The sequence below is a fragment of the Triplophysa dalaica genome, chromosome 1, assembly GCF_015846415.1.
Source record: "Triplophysa dalaica isolate WHDGS20190420 chromosome 1, ASM1584641v1, whole genome shotgun sequence".
Classification (NCBI taxonomy): domain Eukaryota; kingdom Metazoa; phylum Chordata; class Actinopteri; order Cypriniformes; family Nemacheilidae; genus Triplophysa; species Triplophysa dalaica.
The window spans coordinates 19,231,580-19,246,342 of record NC_079542.1 but is presented as its reverse complement, the minus strand read 5'-3'; the positions used below and the strand labels follow the sequence as shown (position 1 = coordinate 19,246,342).

Here is a 14,763-nt window from a genome sequence, read left to right as displayed (position 1 = left end):
ACCACACACAAGAATGAAGCGTCTCTAGGTTCCTTTTTCTGTTTGAAATTTTCCATTGGCTTGTGCTGATGAACACATAAACACAAACTGTTGCAGAGGACACACAGAGGAAAAAACTGATGTGTTGTGAACGCCAGAGTCACCACAGTGTCAAGTGTCAGTCAAAACAACCCAACAACAGAGCTCTGATCCAAATCTTGACCTTTTCAATGTCTCTGTATGATGCTGTTCAAACGCGGAAACTACAGTCAACAATACTGAACTGTGTGCTCTATCTGAACTGATTTCATCCTGAAACAACTTGTGCATTTATCAGCATATATGCTTTCTGGAAATCTCATTCTTCACTCATGAGATAGAGGTACTATAGTATGAAGTTGAAACAGTTGTGAAAAGTCTGTTTTCAAAAGCATTTTCAAACACCATTCTTGCAAAACAAACTAACAAAGTTAAAATTTTTGCAAACAGTTTACTGAACGGGCTGTCCAGTGACTGTGCAAAAAGCAAGCAGATACACTAATTTGCTAAACAGATCGGAACAAGATGCAAGTTATTAAAACAACAGAATATATGATGTTATTATTATATAGAGAGAAATATTTAACAAAAAATTTAAGCTTGCATTAACTACATCTGTGTGACTTTCAAAGCCCAACATAAAAGTGAATCATAGAAAATGAAACCAGAAATCAGGGATTGTGGTTAGGTCACCGAAGCATGAGTCAACCAATCAGACATGCCAGTGGTGTGATATACTTTGGATGAAGTTGACTGTCTGACTGACAGACAACATTGAACCAGAGGAATTTGGTGGTTTTGAGCGTATACACTGTTGTCCACGCACACGATCGCAAGTTGTCGCTCGCTTTGCTTTACCAATATACTGTACTTGCAAGAACTAAACTTGTGTAATCTTGATATGCTAAAATCGAGTCTCAGTGTGTTGAAATCCAGTGGTTTGGACTGTAAATAGTGATCTCATAACCATTTGCATTCCTGCTTCTCTTTCCCTCCATGGGATCTGCTGTGAAGCGGCTATTTTTGCTGGTGATGCTATTCATAACAAAGTACAGAACTATATCCTCAAGATCAACTGCTACTAAAACTGATTGTTGAGCTATTAATAAAACATGTATACAACAAGATTTTTATACTCACTAAGCACATGCACACTGTTTAAGCATTTTAAGAAAATATTTTCACAATGACAACAGTGTTAATGCTATAACTGCACAATTAATCATATTTTAATCACAATCACATATTTGTTTACAAGTCTTCTATGCATAATCGTAATGATATTATTATGTTAAAAGCAAGCACAAAACTTTAAAAGTTGCAAAGTGGCAGATTATAATATAATGTATTAATTGGCAGTAAAGTGTAATATGTTGAAGCGTAAAATAAAAGAATAATCATATTATTTGGGATTACAATTTTAAGAAAAATAATCAATCGTCTGACCCATTATCGTAAAGCTCTAGTTATTAGGGACTCACTGCAGCAGCACATGAAGCTAAAGACTCACCGAATTCCTTCACTAATCTAATGGAAGCTATATTAATCTGCATCATTGACAAAACGTTATCAAGCCCAAATCCTGGCCTTTTCAATTTACAGCAAACTTGTATCTATACAAAGCCTTCTCTTCAAACAACTCAAAGGACAAACAACATACACATCACTATCAATAATGGAGCCACAACTATGGAGGTCTGCTCTACTTTTAGTTTTTTAAATGGACCGAATTGTCAAAAGACCCATAAAATCTTAACATTTCTTATGGAACGCCTGCATCTTGCAGCGCCATGTGCTAGGACCATTTAACTCTCTGTCACTCTCGTTTTTTTTATTATTGAAGGGTCATTCTCATTGGTTGCGGAAAGAACGGAGAGCCGTTTTACCGTAAGCAGGGCAACGGTGTACCAATAGAAATACTCATATAAAGTGAAAAATGGCAGGGGCCCTTAATATAAATATGGAGATCAAGCGAGCATTGGTCTAGTCGGAGAAGTGAGTCATTCTTACTTTTCCAGATATCTGGCAGCTCTGTTGACTGGCGTTCAGAGCCAGTAGCAACACTGGGAGATGTGGAAAGTGAAACGGCACACCGCAGCAACAGCCACACATGATTTGCACCACACAACACACATGCATGCTTAGAATCAGCCGTGTAGACACACACATGCATGCTTAGAAACAGCAGTGTTGACACACACAGCATTAAACCATGTGAACAAATGCATGAATATGGAAGGCACAGAACTGGAAACCAAAAGCTGACCAGGGACAGGTACAATTCTCTGCTCTCATCTACCAAACAATCAATGTGTTTAGAAAAACTTCTTTTTGATAGAGATTTTTACAAACAGTATACAAAAATAGGCTTGGTTATGGTTCGATCCACCTCTAGTCAGCCTTTCACCGGGCGCTAAAGCCCAAGCAGTACCAATTAGCTTTGACCTATTAGCTCATAATGTGGTCTAAAAATCACCCGATGCCTTGTGCGTGCCTGCTGAAAGGAAACGTGCGCTCCTGTTTCACGGAGCTTCCGCTTCACTTCATATGAAACGCAATGGAAAAATGTAAGACGGGGAAAATCATATCTTTCTTTTCTCCCGCATCACCATGGAAAACCTAAACTCCATCATTTCCATCATGTAATTATTAGGTTTGAGGAGACTTATACGTAATTATTTATTTCAGGGTTGACCGCTTAAACGCCAAACTGAGCCCCCACGGGCAGGCCCTGTAAATGCATCCCATATGATGACATTTTAGAGGAAGAGGGCATACAATTTCTTGTGGCTTTTGCTGGAGTAATGCAGAGTCATTTCTCTTGTAAAGTTTTGTTGTCCTCTTATTTACTAGCAAAGCCGTGAAATATATCAGACGGTAGCAAGAACAGACATTTGGTCTTCTGGTTTAAAAAATCCTGCTCGTTCCCACAAAAATTGGAACTGCAATAACCCAATATACCATAAGAGTAAAGCAAAGGCAATGTTTCTCACGAGAAGCTAAAAAAAGACCTATTTATGAAGAGGGAAGTAAACAATGGAGACATTTCTCATTACTTTTTGCTTCTCTGATGTAAGGCCAGGTCAAGGGTTGCTGGACAGACTTCTGAGAAATTAGCAATCCCTTTTGATGCTGATCTGACCTGAAATGACCACTTACGGTAACAAGAAATTGCCCGGAATGCTGGCACGTAAACATTTGAAATGGCACATACAATGGCCCAGTAAGGAAACTACTGTAAAAATGGTAAATCACTAAAGCAATCTTAGATTTTTTCCTAATGTGACTTAATACCCCGGTATAGATTTTCGCTCTTTGGATCATCAGCTCATATGATAATCGTGCCTTGTAATGCCACATGTCAAGAATGAACAACCCGAGAATTAAGTACTCAACTATTTCAGTTTCCTGGATGTGAAGTACAGACACCACAGATATGGCAAATATTCTATGGATAGAAGCTCAAATAAACACATAACTAACATCGCAAGCGCTACAAATGGGTATGACTCACTTCCTAAGTGTTTCAAAAGGTCTGGAAAAATCGTATGGGCATCTTCACAGAGAGCCCTGAAATATAGCTGGATGGCTAGGGTTGGACCTGGCCAAACAGCTGGAGTCCTGGAGCGAATGTTTAGCTGGAAATACCAGCTCAGATTTTCAAGCGCTTGATTTTAAATACTGATCGTTCGGTAATATGGAGGTAAGGATTATTCCAGAGGCATAGTTATTAGCAGCAGGAGCTATGGAAAGAATAAAACTTCCTATTAAGCTTTTATCAAATACAGGTGATGTATGTGAAACATAAAAAGGGCACAAAAAATGTTGTTGTCTAGCAGAGCATAATGGTAAATTATTTTCAAGCTGTCAGCACTGGAGTGGGATCATGACAAACTGAGGATGCTAATTTACATTTACATTTAAGCAATTGGCAGATGCTTTTATCCAAAGCAACTTAAATTGCATTGTATTATACATTTCTTTTTGACAATGTGTAATCCCCTGGAATCAAACCCATGACCTTGGCATTGTACGTGCCATGCTCTAACCACTGAGCCACAGGATAGCGAATTCAACAGAAATGTCCCGATCAAACCAGGAATATTGGAACAGGATCAGGACAGTCATTAAAAGTGTATTTGCATTGAGAAAACATTCATGAGGTGTCCACATATGGGTAGAATGCAGGGTGTGTTGATTTTCTTCCTCCTAATTTTTCCATAGATGTGATGCACAAAAGACAGAAAGTGTGTGATTCTGTTTTTCTCTGAAATTGGATTGGAAGAAGACATTTGATATAACTTTGTTAAATTATGACTGCATAGTGATAACATACATTTCAATGTGCCAATGCCAACTGTGCCCACATTTGCCATTTTTTTTTATTTTATTATTTTATTAGGTCCGGTGTGTTTTTGTGGGATCTATTGAGAAATATGCATACAGTAAATAACTTTGTGTTCAGAGATGTATAAAGATCTTATGAAGATGAAGAGTTACCTTAGAATGAGCTATTTCTATCTACAGCACCGCGGGTCCCCTTACATGGAATTCACGGTGTTGTTTCTACAGTAGCCCTAAACGGACAAACTGCTCTACAGAAGCAGTTTCATAAATACATTCTCTCCAGAGGGGGGTATACTGTAGTAGCCAAAATCTCACAGTGTAATCTCACCTAATTCAGATTACAAATTTACGCTCTCCTGCTGAATTTAAACTGGTTTTAGTTATACTACACTGTGTAGCAGTAAAGTTAATTACAATTTTTGTAGCCTAATGATCTATACAAGGCTCGGTATGTGGAAAATTAAGTTACATTTCATTGTTTACGTTACATAGAACGATGTGTCATTTGTGTTATAAGAACGTTTAGCTCACGATTTCAGTCCGGCAATCTGCGACTATGGACCAATGTTTATGTACGGAGATGTCTCAAACTCTGCCAGCAGGACGTTTAACATGAAGTGTTTGTCCGAACTCGCAAAGCGTTTTGCGAGATAACTCAAATGTGTTTGCGAGAGAACGCAAAAGTTTTACGAGGGAACGCATTGTTTCTTGGGGGAACGCAAACGTTTTGCGAGATAGCGCAAAAGCATAAAAAAATACTTTTCTCTTTCCTCTCACATGTTTTCCACTCCATATGTCCCTAAAAGGGCTCCGTACATTTCCTAAGATGATCTAAAACATCTGCAGGGCTCTCTAATATGAAATACAAACTGATTTCAGACAAAACTCATGTTTTCTCATGTTGTGTCGCGAACAGCCCTTACTTGTAAACATACAGTGATCAGTGAACCACACGCCCATGAAAAAGTGTTCTACCTTCTGTACTTCAAATGTATATTTCTGCACGTTCTCTGTAAGGAAGTAAAAGTACACATTTTCTATTAGAAATATACTCAAGTAAGAGTAAAGTACGGACTTTTAATTTAACTTTAAAAGTAAATATTTTCCTAAATGTTACTCAAGTAAATGTAACAAAGTAAATGTAGTTTGTTACTACCCACCTCTGATTATCTCCTTCGGGGAAGAAGTGAAAGCGTGAGGACATCTTAGTTCTGTGTCAGCCACCGTAGTGCTTCGAAAGGGTGGGGTGGAGTGAGCAATTGGTTGCAATTCACAACCACACCACTAGACAAATCTCATACACTGGACCTTTAAGTATCTTCATAGGCTCCATATCAATATTTTTACTGGTGTGTATTTATGATTGGCAGAAATAGTGACAGAATTGTAATTGCAATTCTATGCAGAGATACCTGTTATGTCAACTTGACGCCTGTAAGGTATATCTGCAGAATTCAGTATTTCCTCTCCTTTCATTGTAATCTTCTGGTTTGTTAATAAAGCTTTGCAACCAGATCTCCATGTGAAAGGTGATAGCTGACTGAAAGCACTACTGTAATTACAATAAGACCATTGCACTTATGTGTAAAGCTTGCAGCAAGCAGACAGACCACACACACGTATGTGCTCACACACTCACATAGCAAATGCAGTTGTGTGGACTGTCAGTTTTTCTAAACACATATGAAAGAGTTGCCTGTGAATACCAAACAGCATCTGGCACTGGATCAGCTCTCAGCACACAAACACTTAACCAAACATGAAAGCACGGATTAATAGATCCTGACCACTTTAAATCTATACTGACCGCCGTGAAAAGTGCAACGCAAAAACATTTAACATTTTTGTAAGCTTTTATTCTGTAAAATATGTACAAAATATCTAAGAAATAAAAAGTTGTTATATTAGAATCAATACAAATGATTGCATAAAGCCCAAGGAGATTTTTTCACACACAAAAGATATTATTTACATTCTGACATACTATTATTTATCTAAACCAAAACATTTAAAGGAGTCATGTCCCTTTATGCTTGCTGCAACTTCATTCAGTATATTTACCATTTATTCTATAGTATTTTATATTAATTATACAATGATGGATATTCAAAATAATGGAATAGCTCTGGTTCATCATGATTATTTATCTAAAAAAAATGTCTGTTCAATGCACTTCTTGAATTGGTCAATGTCACATCATGTATACACTCATCTAAAGGATTATTAGGAACACCATACTAATACTGTGTGTGACTCCCTTTCGCCTTCAGAACTGCCTTAATTCTACGTTGCATTAATTCAACAAGGTGCTGAAAGCATTCTTTAGAAATGTTGGCCCATATTGATAGGAAACCATCTTGCAGTTGATGGAGATTTGTGGGATGCACGAAGCTCCCGTTCCACCACATCCCAAAGATGCTCTATTGGGTTGAGATCTGTTGACTGTGGGGGTCATTTTAGTACAGTGAACTCATTGTCACGTTCAAGAAAACAATTTGAAATGATTCGAGCTTTGTGACATGGTGCATTATCCTGCTGGAAGTAGCCATCAGAGGATGGGTACATCATGGTGGTCATAAAGGGATGGACATGGTCAGAAACAATGCTCAGGTAGGTCGTGGCATTTAAACGATGCCCAATTGGCACTAAGGGGCCTAAAGTGTGCCAAGAAAACACCCCCCACACCATTACACCACCACCATTATTGCATTAATGAGAAATTGAACAAGTGTTCCTAATATTCCTTTAGGTGAGTGTATGTGCGTAATACTTTAAACAAACGTTCAAAATCATGTCATGTCATAAAGTTATCAGCTATTGTTATGGCAGCGAGACCATGTGAGCCAGCTGTATTTCCAGACATACAGTTAACCCTGTGGAGCTGTAAATCAGCAGAATGAGCCTGTAATGATGTGACAGGGTTAACAGGCTAATTTCTTTATGAGGGGAAAATGCCATGTGTGCGATGCAAACCTTTATGTATCATTCTAAGCAAACATGTTAAGAGAGTTACAGTTAATGTGGGGGGCGGAGTCATGTGGTTTTCTAGTGTTTTAAAGGAGCTCATCTACAGACAAAAGGTTAAATAATCCATTTGGAAATTAACATTTCCAAATAAATATGGAAATAAGGACTGGTATAGTTCAATTAACCTTTCATTAATCATTACATACATCAAATACAACCTTTACTGAAACGTTTCTCAATATGTCAGCTGAGCCTATAATTTCAGAAAAATGCTCGGCACCCCGTTAAATAAGTCTAGTTAATATATTACATTTCCTCTGTTACACACCTTATGTTTTGTTCATCCAAAGAGCCTTTGTTCATCTGCTCAGTTCCCATCCTCTGTCCTTCCCGGAGGCCCTTATACATTTTCCCCCGCCCCTCACTTCAGAGGAAGTGGTTTCTGTGCAGACAGCGTTTAGCTGGAACATTGTGTTGTGTACATGGGAAGCTGTAACCAAAGAACTGCACATTAAAAGTTCCACTAGAGTAACACTTTTTGCACAGATAGATCTGGTGGACAGTCATGCCAGAACTGGGGGTCTGTCTGCCTTGAATTTACCCACATGTATGTGACTATTTTATTGCTGTGACTCAAATGGGTACTGCTGCCCCCTAGTGTTTATATAATGTTAGTGAGCTGATAGAGAATAGGGGAATATCTTTGCACGTGAAACACCCACAAAGGCACACACTGATACCTATGTTTGGGTTTCCAAAGTCAATGTTTTTACATTAATATAAAACTGACCATAAAAACCTTTAAAGTCAATTTTTAGAAGCTCTTGTAGAATTTCCCTTTCCAGATCCACCTAAAACACCATTAAGGCCTATTAAGATGTATTTCAGTCATCTCACTGCATCCTGCCTTCTTATCTCTGCTTCTGAGTTCCAGTAACTAAATATTTCTGATCTTGGCTTTGATCTCAGTGATTCCTCCTCATTCAGAAAGTTTAGCCTATTTATATGCCAAATGTTGCGTTTGAATATCCCAGTGTAGGCCAAGTGAAGATCCTGTTGTTCAATTAGTCATTTTGTCCAGTCATATACAGTATCTGTCGTGTTTATATTTTGTCATAAAACATTATGATTAGTCACCTTTTTTGTTTTTTACTGGGATTTGGAAATGTCCATTCAATTAAAAGTAATAAAAAGTTAAAAAGTTTACCTTTGACCATACAGTATTTAATCATTTAAAAAGTATTGTTTTTTCCTTTCCTGAAATGCAGCAAATTTGGACAGCCAAGGTTTCAGAATGACGGCAATGATATGGGGACCTTATGCTGTGACATAGGTCAACACACTCCAATAAATGCTGCATAGTATAAACAAAGAGTATAGATATAAAGAGGCGAAATTCTGGTGCTTTTTGGGAAACAGTAGGGCAGCCATTTTTGGGTGACATGGTTTTAAGCAAAACAAGGCTTTTGTCATCATGTATTATCATCATTCCGGTTGAATTTCGACCTTTCTATGAAAAAAAGTCATTGCTGAAACATCTATTAACCACTGAAATATGTAGAATTATTGGCCGTTTCTCAATTCCAAGAACATAAAGAATGGACTCGATGCATCCTTGATATTGAGAACACAAGTACCCCTTGACCAGACAACAACATCCATCCATCCATCCATTTTCTACCGCTTATCCAAACTACCTCGGGTCACGGGGAGCCTGCGCCTATCTCAGGACAGACAACAACATTTTACTTTAAAATACAGTGAAATGAGAGTCAAACCTTTATTATATCTAAATTTATTAATTAATTTTTATGGATCTTTTTGTAGTCCTAATTTCATATATAATACTGTTATCATAATTTATTGATTTTCATTATTTATTCCTAAATGTCAGTTTCTCTCACGTACCCCCTGCAGTACCCCTGCAGTACCCCCGGGGGTACGCGTACCCCCATTTGAAAACCACTGCTAAAGAATGCACTGATAGTGCAGGGATTACATGCTTCATATTTAAAATTGCTGGTCAAGAAATGTAAATGTTTATGTAATATTGTCGAAGAACACTAGGGGGCAGTAGAATACAAAATAATAATCATTTCTCGAGTTCATCCTGGATATTTTCAATGGAGCTCTTTCAGCAATCAATTTTAAAATGTTTGAGGCCTGCATATAAGAGAATACAATATCTATTTTTGAAAAATACATGCATTCATTATGCCCATTACTATTAGTATTAATAAGCAAAAAAATATTTACTTTTACTAATAAATTAATAAACCCACATTAATAAATCTGTTTTTGTTACTTTTTCATTTTTATAGCAGTTGTGGCCAAGATTGGAGCTATTCTGTAGTAACAGTGGATACTACTGTATGCCACTACTAACTATAGGAGGATAGATGATGAGTTTAGTTTTATACTGAATACAAAGAGAAAAAGCAGAGGTTGACGGGTTATACAGAGTGTTGCTGTAGTGGACATCAACCATATTCATTAGAGCATGCAGAAATCAGATTGACAATAGAGCGAGAGAGGGACAGAAGGGAGGAGTAGTAGTTACACACTGAGCTCACTTTACCGCAGTATTCTGACTAAGGGACCAGGGCAGCCGCTGCACCAATAGGCTCAGTTACTTAGCCAGAGACAGAGACAGCGACCAGACCCTCCCTCCCTCGCCCTCGCTCACCCACTCACTGCTTCTCCTCCTCTCTCACAGTATCCCGTGTCTCACTCACACATACACGCTCAGTGAGTCTGTCTCTCTGTCCTGCTGTCACACTCAGCGTTTCAGGAACAGAAGTTGATTCTTCCTCACTGATCTCTGCATGACTGTCACAAAGGTAAGAGCGTGCTGGAGTGTGTTTGGTGTGTGAAGCGGGGAGGGGCTGCAGGGTTTGAGCTTCACTGCAGTGGGATGTTCTGCTGAATCTGTGACTGTGTGCTGCAGTGCTGGACAGGTGGAGCTGCATGAGGAGTGTGTGTCTATGCAGGTGTACAGAATTTAATATCTGCATGATCATCCAGCCAGTACAGACTTGTGGATGTATATGTGTGTATGGCTGCCTGTATCCATATGTGAGTGACTGTCCCGCAGTATGGCTTGGTGAGGCATGTTTACATGTTTAGCAGTCTGATTACTGAGTGAAGCTCTTAATCCAGTGCTGTCCTGTATAAAGCCTGAGCTGAGGAGAGACTGCTGAGCAGTAGTGTGTGCAATTTTGGTCTGATAGTATTGTACAAACTATGCATGAAAGAAAGGTAAAAGCAGAGCAAGTGAGAGAAGGCAGCAGAAAGTACACAAAGGCATAAGGTTAATTACGTAAACTGGGCTTCTTTTTGATATTGAGATGACACATTAACATGCTCATTTTCACCCTTAGAGTATAGCAGGTGTTATGCTGCCTCTGGTGTGTTTAACGGAACAGTTCACCCAAAAATGAAATATCTGTCATCATTCACTCAGGCTTCTGTTAGTCCATAACTATAATTCTTTCTTTCTTCTGCTGAACACAAAAGATGATATTTTGAAAAATGTTGGTGCCCTAAAAGTGGGGCTCCATTGACTTCCACTGTATGGACAAAATACCAGAGTTTCTCAAAATATCTTAAACTCTCTTCCTTTCACACACACACATACAGTACGCAAACAAACAAATGTGCAAACATACACCCAGCAGTGTGTTCATGTTGACCTCTGGGACTGATGTGGTCACGCCCAGACTGTCATGACTGGGACAGGATGCATCTCCCACTGCAGCACTATAAAGCAGCTACCGGCACCTCACGTCCTGTCACACACTAGCACAATAAATCCAATAAATCATGCTGGACCTTAATAATATTCTATTGAAGTGATGATTGTTTTTGTAAAAATCAATGCCATTAATTAATGGAATCTTATTCAAATAAGTGCCTCAACAATAATCTACTTCCAAAAACCCTCACTCAATATCACAAACTATAGAAGCACTCATAGTATAGCCTGATTTCTTTTAAACAAAACTTTACTTTGCATTTAAAACACATAGGCCATCACTTTACCGAGAAAAATCTCTTTAAATTCAGGATTCTCTCTCCTTTACTGTGCATGTGCAGAAAAAAGAACGATCCATGATCCATTTCATACGAGATGGGATGATAGAGGGAGGGGTTGGGTCATTCTGTCTCATAGGGTGGAAGGTCAACACATGTGCCCTCACGCTTTTGTATAAAGCTTAGCTTATATTTAGCCCTGGAACAAAATTCACTGGAACTGAAATGCCAGCAGCCATCAGATTGACCAATATATGTTTGGCTCAGTTTCCTGTGTGCAGTAATGGATGAGAGGCAAGAAGGCTGATAGATTAAAACAAAGAAGATAAAAAATGCGCAGACACGCAAGATAACACTGTGTGGGTAGAAGAGCTGTTATTTCAAATTCACAGGTGTAAGACACATTATCAAAACTATTCTCCATATGCAGATATCACCTCATGCATGAGTGTGTGGGAGTTTTTCCTGGGAGAGATGTGACATTAGGTGAACATATTATGTGCATTAACATGTTTAAAATTCACTTCAGTATATGTGTTTTGCATGTCCAACGTGTCACACATATACAAACTATTCAAGAATCCAAATTATATATTCATATTTATGTGCATTAGTGGAGTACAGTACATTGGTCAGTGGTCAAAAAGCACCAAAACCTTTCTAAACAACTTTCAATACAAAATCTTATTACACTAACATGACTTCTAGAGACCATTCTAATTATCCATTAAACTATATTCACCTATAATACAGATTATAATTTGTGGCTACTGTACATAAAAGTTTTTTCAGTCTCTATTACAGTATAGTATAATATAATTTAGTATAACACAGTACAGCAGTACGGTACAGTATTGAGAAGTGGAGAGTAGCCTATCCAGATACTTAAGTGTTGCAGTCCAGATTCAGCATCATTAATTATAATGGATTCTATAGATTTTTCAGTGTCTATATTGTACAGTAAAGATACTTGACGTGTATTAATCATCTTCAATTTCAGCATATCATGTAGTATGAATAGAAAACACCAGACCTGTTTAATGAAATCTTAACAATAGTGTGGCAGGGCATGTCCATATACAGTAGACGCGCAAATTATACTAAAACTGTTTAGCTTACATAATAATAGTTTCTGACAAATAGTGCATGACATATTTTCAAATTGCATTATAGCAACTATTACAAATAATCAAATATGATACAGTAAAAGCAGACCAAAAGCCTGAGAATATAAAGAACACTTGTTTTGTATGATGCGTTTTCGAAAAATCTTTTAAAGGAATAGTTCACTTTAGAATTATTGCTTATTTTCTCACCCTCATGTCATCTAAGACGTCCATGTCTTTATTTCCTCTGTAGAAACTAATCCGGAAACAAAACATTTGCGAATCTTCCTCCACATAAATTGATTTAATTGGGGGCAACCTAAGGTTCTTCGCAGCTTTAAATGGCTAAATGCGACACCAGCTGATGAATTAGAGTGTTTTCTAGTAAAACTATTCATCATTTTTAAAGATTTTTTTACTTTTTATACTTTTTAAACACAAATACACGGCTTGCACCCAACCATGTTGCACGTTCACGACTTCCCGTAATACGTAAACACGTTGGAAACGTCAGGTGTCTGACGTTTATACATCCCGGATAAGCACACGAACAGACCATTTTAAACAATATTCTGGCTCAAAAACATAACATGTTTCACAAAACATCCAGCAACATCTGAACCGTCTTCCTTCTCACCACTCATCAACAATGGGTCGGTATATCCGCTTAAGTCAGACGTGTGATCTTTCAAACGTGATTACCTATTGTATGAACGCGCAACACGGTTGGGTACAAGCTGTGTATTTGTGGTTAAAAATTATACAAAGCAGAATTCTTTCCTACAAAATTACTAATTGTTTGGCTATAAAACACCCTAATTCATCGGCTGGTGTCACGTGTAGCCATTTAAAGATGCAAAGAAAATGATATTTAGACCATAAATCAGGTTGCCCCCCATTAAATCCATTATTTGGAGGAAGATCCGGAAAAGTTTTTCTCAACAACCTTGGAAATTAGTAAATTAGTATTTAAAGAGTAAATAAGCATAACATTGTAATTCTAAAGTGAACCAGTCCTTTAATCTCCTCTGAATTTGGTGGCTGCTGTGCACACGATGAGAAGTGTCACATTAGATTTAAGTCCTAGCAACTAACTTACCAACCCAAAGCTGCTGCTGGCTAATGTGCTTATAGAGAAGACAACCAATAATGAAGTTTTATACCAACAATTTTTTATAAACAAGGGGTCCGTTTTGCTGCAGATATGATAAAGCCTTTGTCTGTAACTTTTAACTTCATGGTACCTATGTTTTGGATGCGGGAGTACCGATCAGCCATTTAGCTCAACCAACATGACTGTTTGGGTCAACCAGCTTCATTTGTTAAATTTTGCTGGTCCACCAACTTAGCCTGCACTACACCAGCAATACCCGTCATTCAACAGCCTGAACCAGCATAGAAATGAATGTTGACGTAAGTCTTTCTTCGGCAGAGCAGTGCCTTGTGTCCACAGGGACGCAGAGTTTCAGTGGGACTTTTCGTTAAAGGAAAGGAGATCATGTCATATATAAATATCCTGCTCAGAGAGTTTAGTTGTGCAGAAATAAAGAATGAGCATGATGTATAGCCATTGTAAAGAGGATGTGCTTCCTGTTTAGGGTTCCTGAACAAAGTGGGAAATAGTACTGTAGATAAACAGCAGCTGTGGGGCATCAGTATACAGTAAATGTTTTTTTTTCACTTATACTTTATAGCACAAAAATGAAGAAAGTATGACGCCTGTAATTGTGTCTGTGCAATAACAGAATGTTAAGTTCCATTAGAATAAGTATTGTTAATGGTATGCGGATTGAAATAATAGTGTTTTAGTAGAACAGTACTCCTGCAAGAGGAATCCTTGTGCGTGTAAGAGGTTCACACTGTTGCACAGAACCACAGAAGGAAACGCTACAGCCCACACAAATGAAATAGTGTGGGAGAGAGAACTACACCGTGAGAGCTGATAAAGATGGATCATATGCTTCCGCTCTCGGGATTTCAACACACTGCTCATACTTGTACAGTCCCATGAAAATGAATCTCATTCTCTGAAATGCAGTACAGCACCACATTCCATTCAATGACTCTTTGAAATGGGCTCGCCAAAATAAGTGCACTGCAATGCACTGTATAAAACTTCTGTAATCTTCATTCTCACTTATGTTTCATAACATAACATATACAACCATAGAAAAATGGAAAATCATTCCAGTCTAGTGTCTGTTGAACTTCAACAAAATAAAACCTCAGGAAGGACATAAAGTCATCCAAAGGTAATGTGAAAGATGAAGAGGTTATTAAATAAAGAATATTT

The 14,763-nt window shown here is 38.0% G+C and overlaps 1 protein-coding gene across 1 annotated transcript in view; it reads left to right on the top strand.

Moving 5' to 3' along the window:
- The first annotated feature begins 9,978 nt into the window (after positions 1 to 9,978).
- The window catches only part of coro2ba (coronin, actin binding protein, 2Ba), a 42,416-nt gene continuing 37,631 nt past the window's right edge, over positions 9,979 to 14,763 (top strand). Inside the window, exon 1 of the mRNA XM_056760077.1 lies at positions 9,979 to 10,172. Within this exon, the coding sequence (XP_056616055.1) occupies positions 10,158 to 10,172 (15 nt within the window). The 5' untranslated portion in view covers positions 9,979 to 10,157. The remainder of the gene's footprint in view (positions 10,173 to 14,763) is intronic.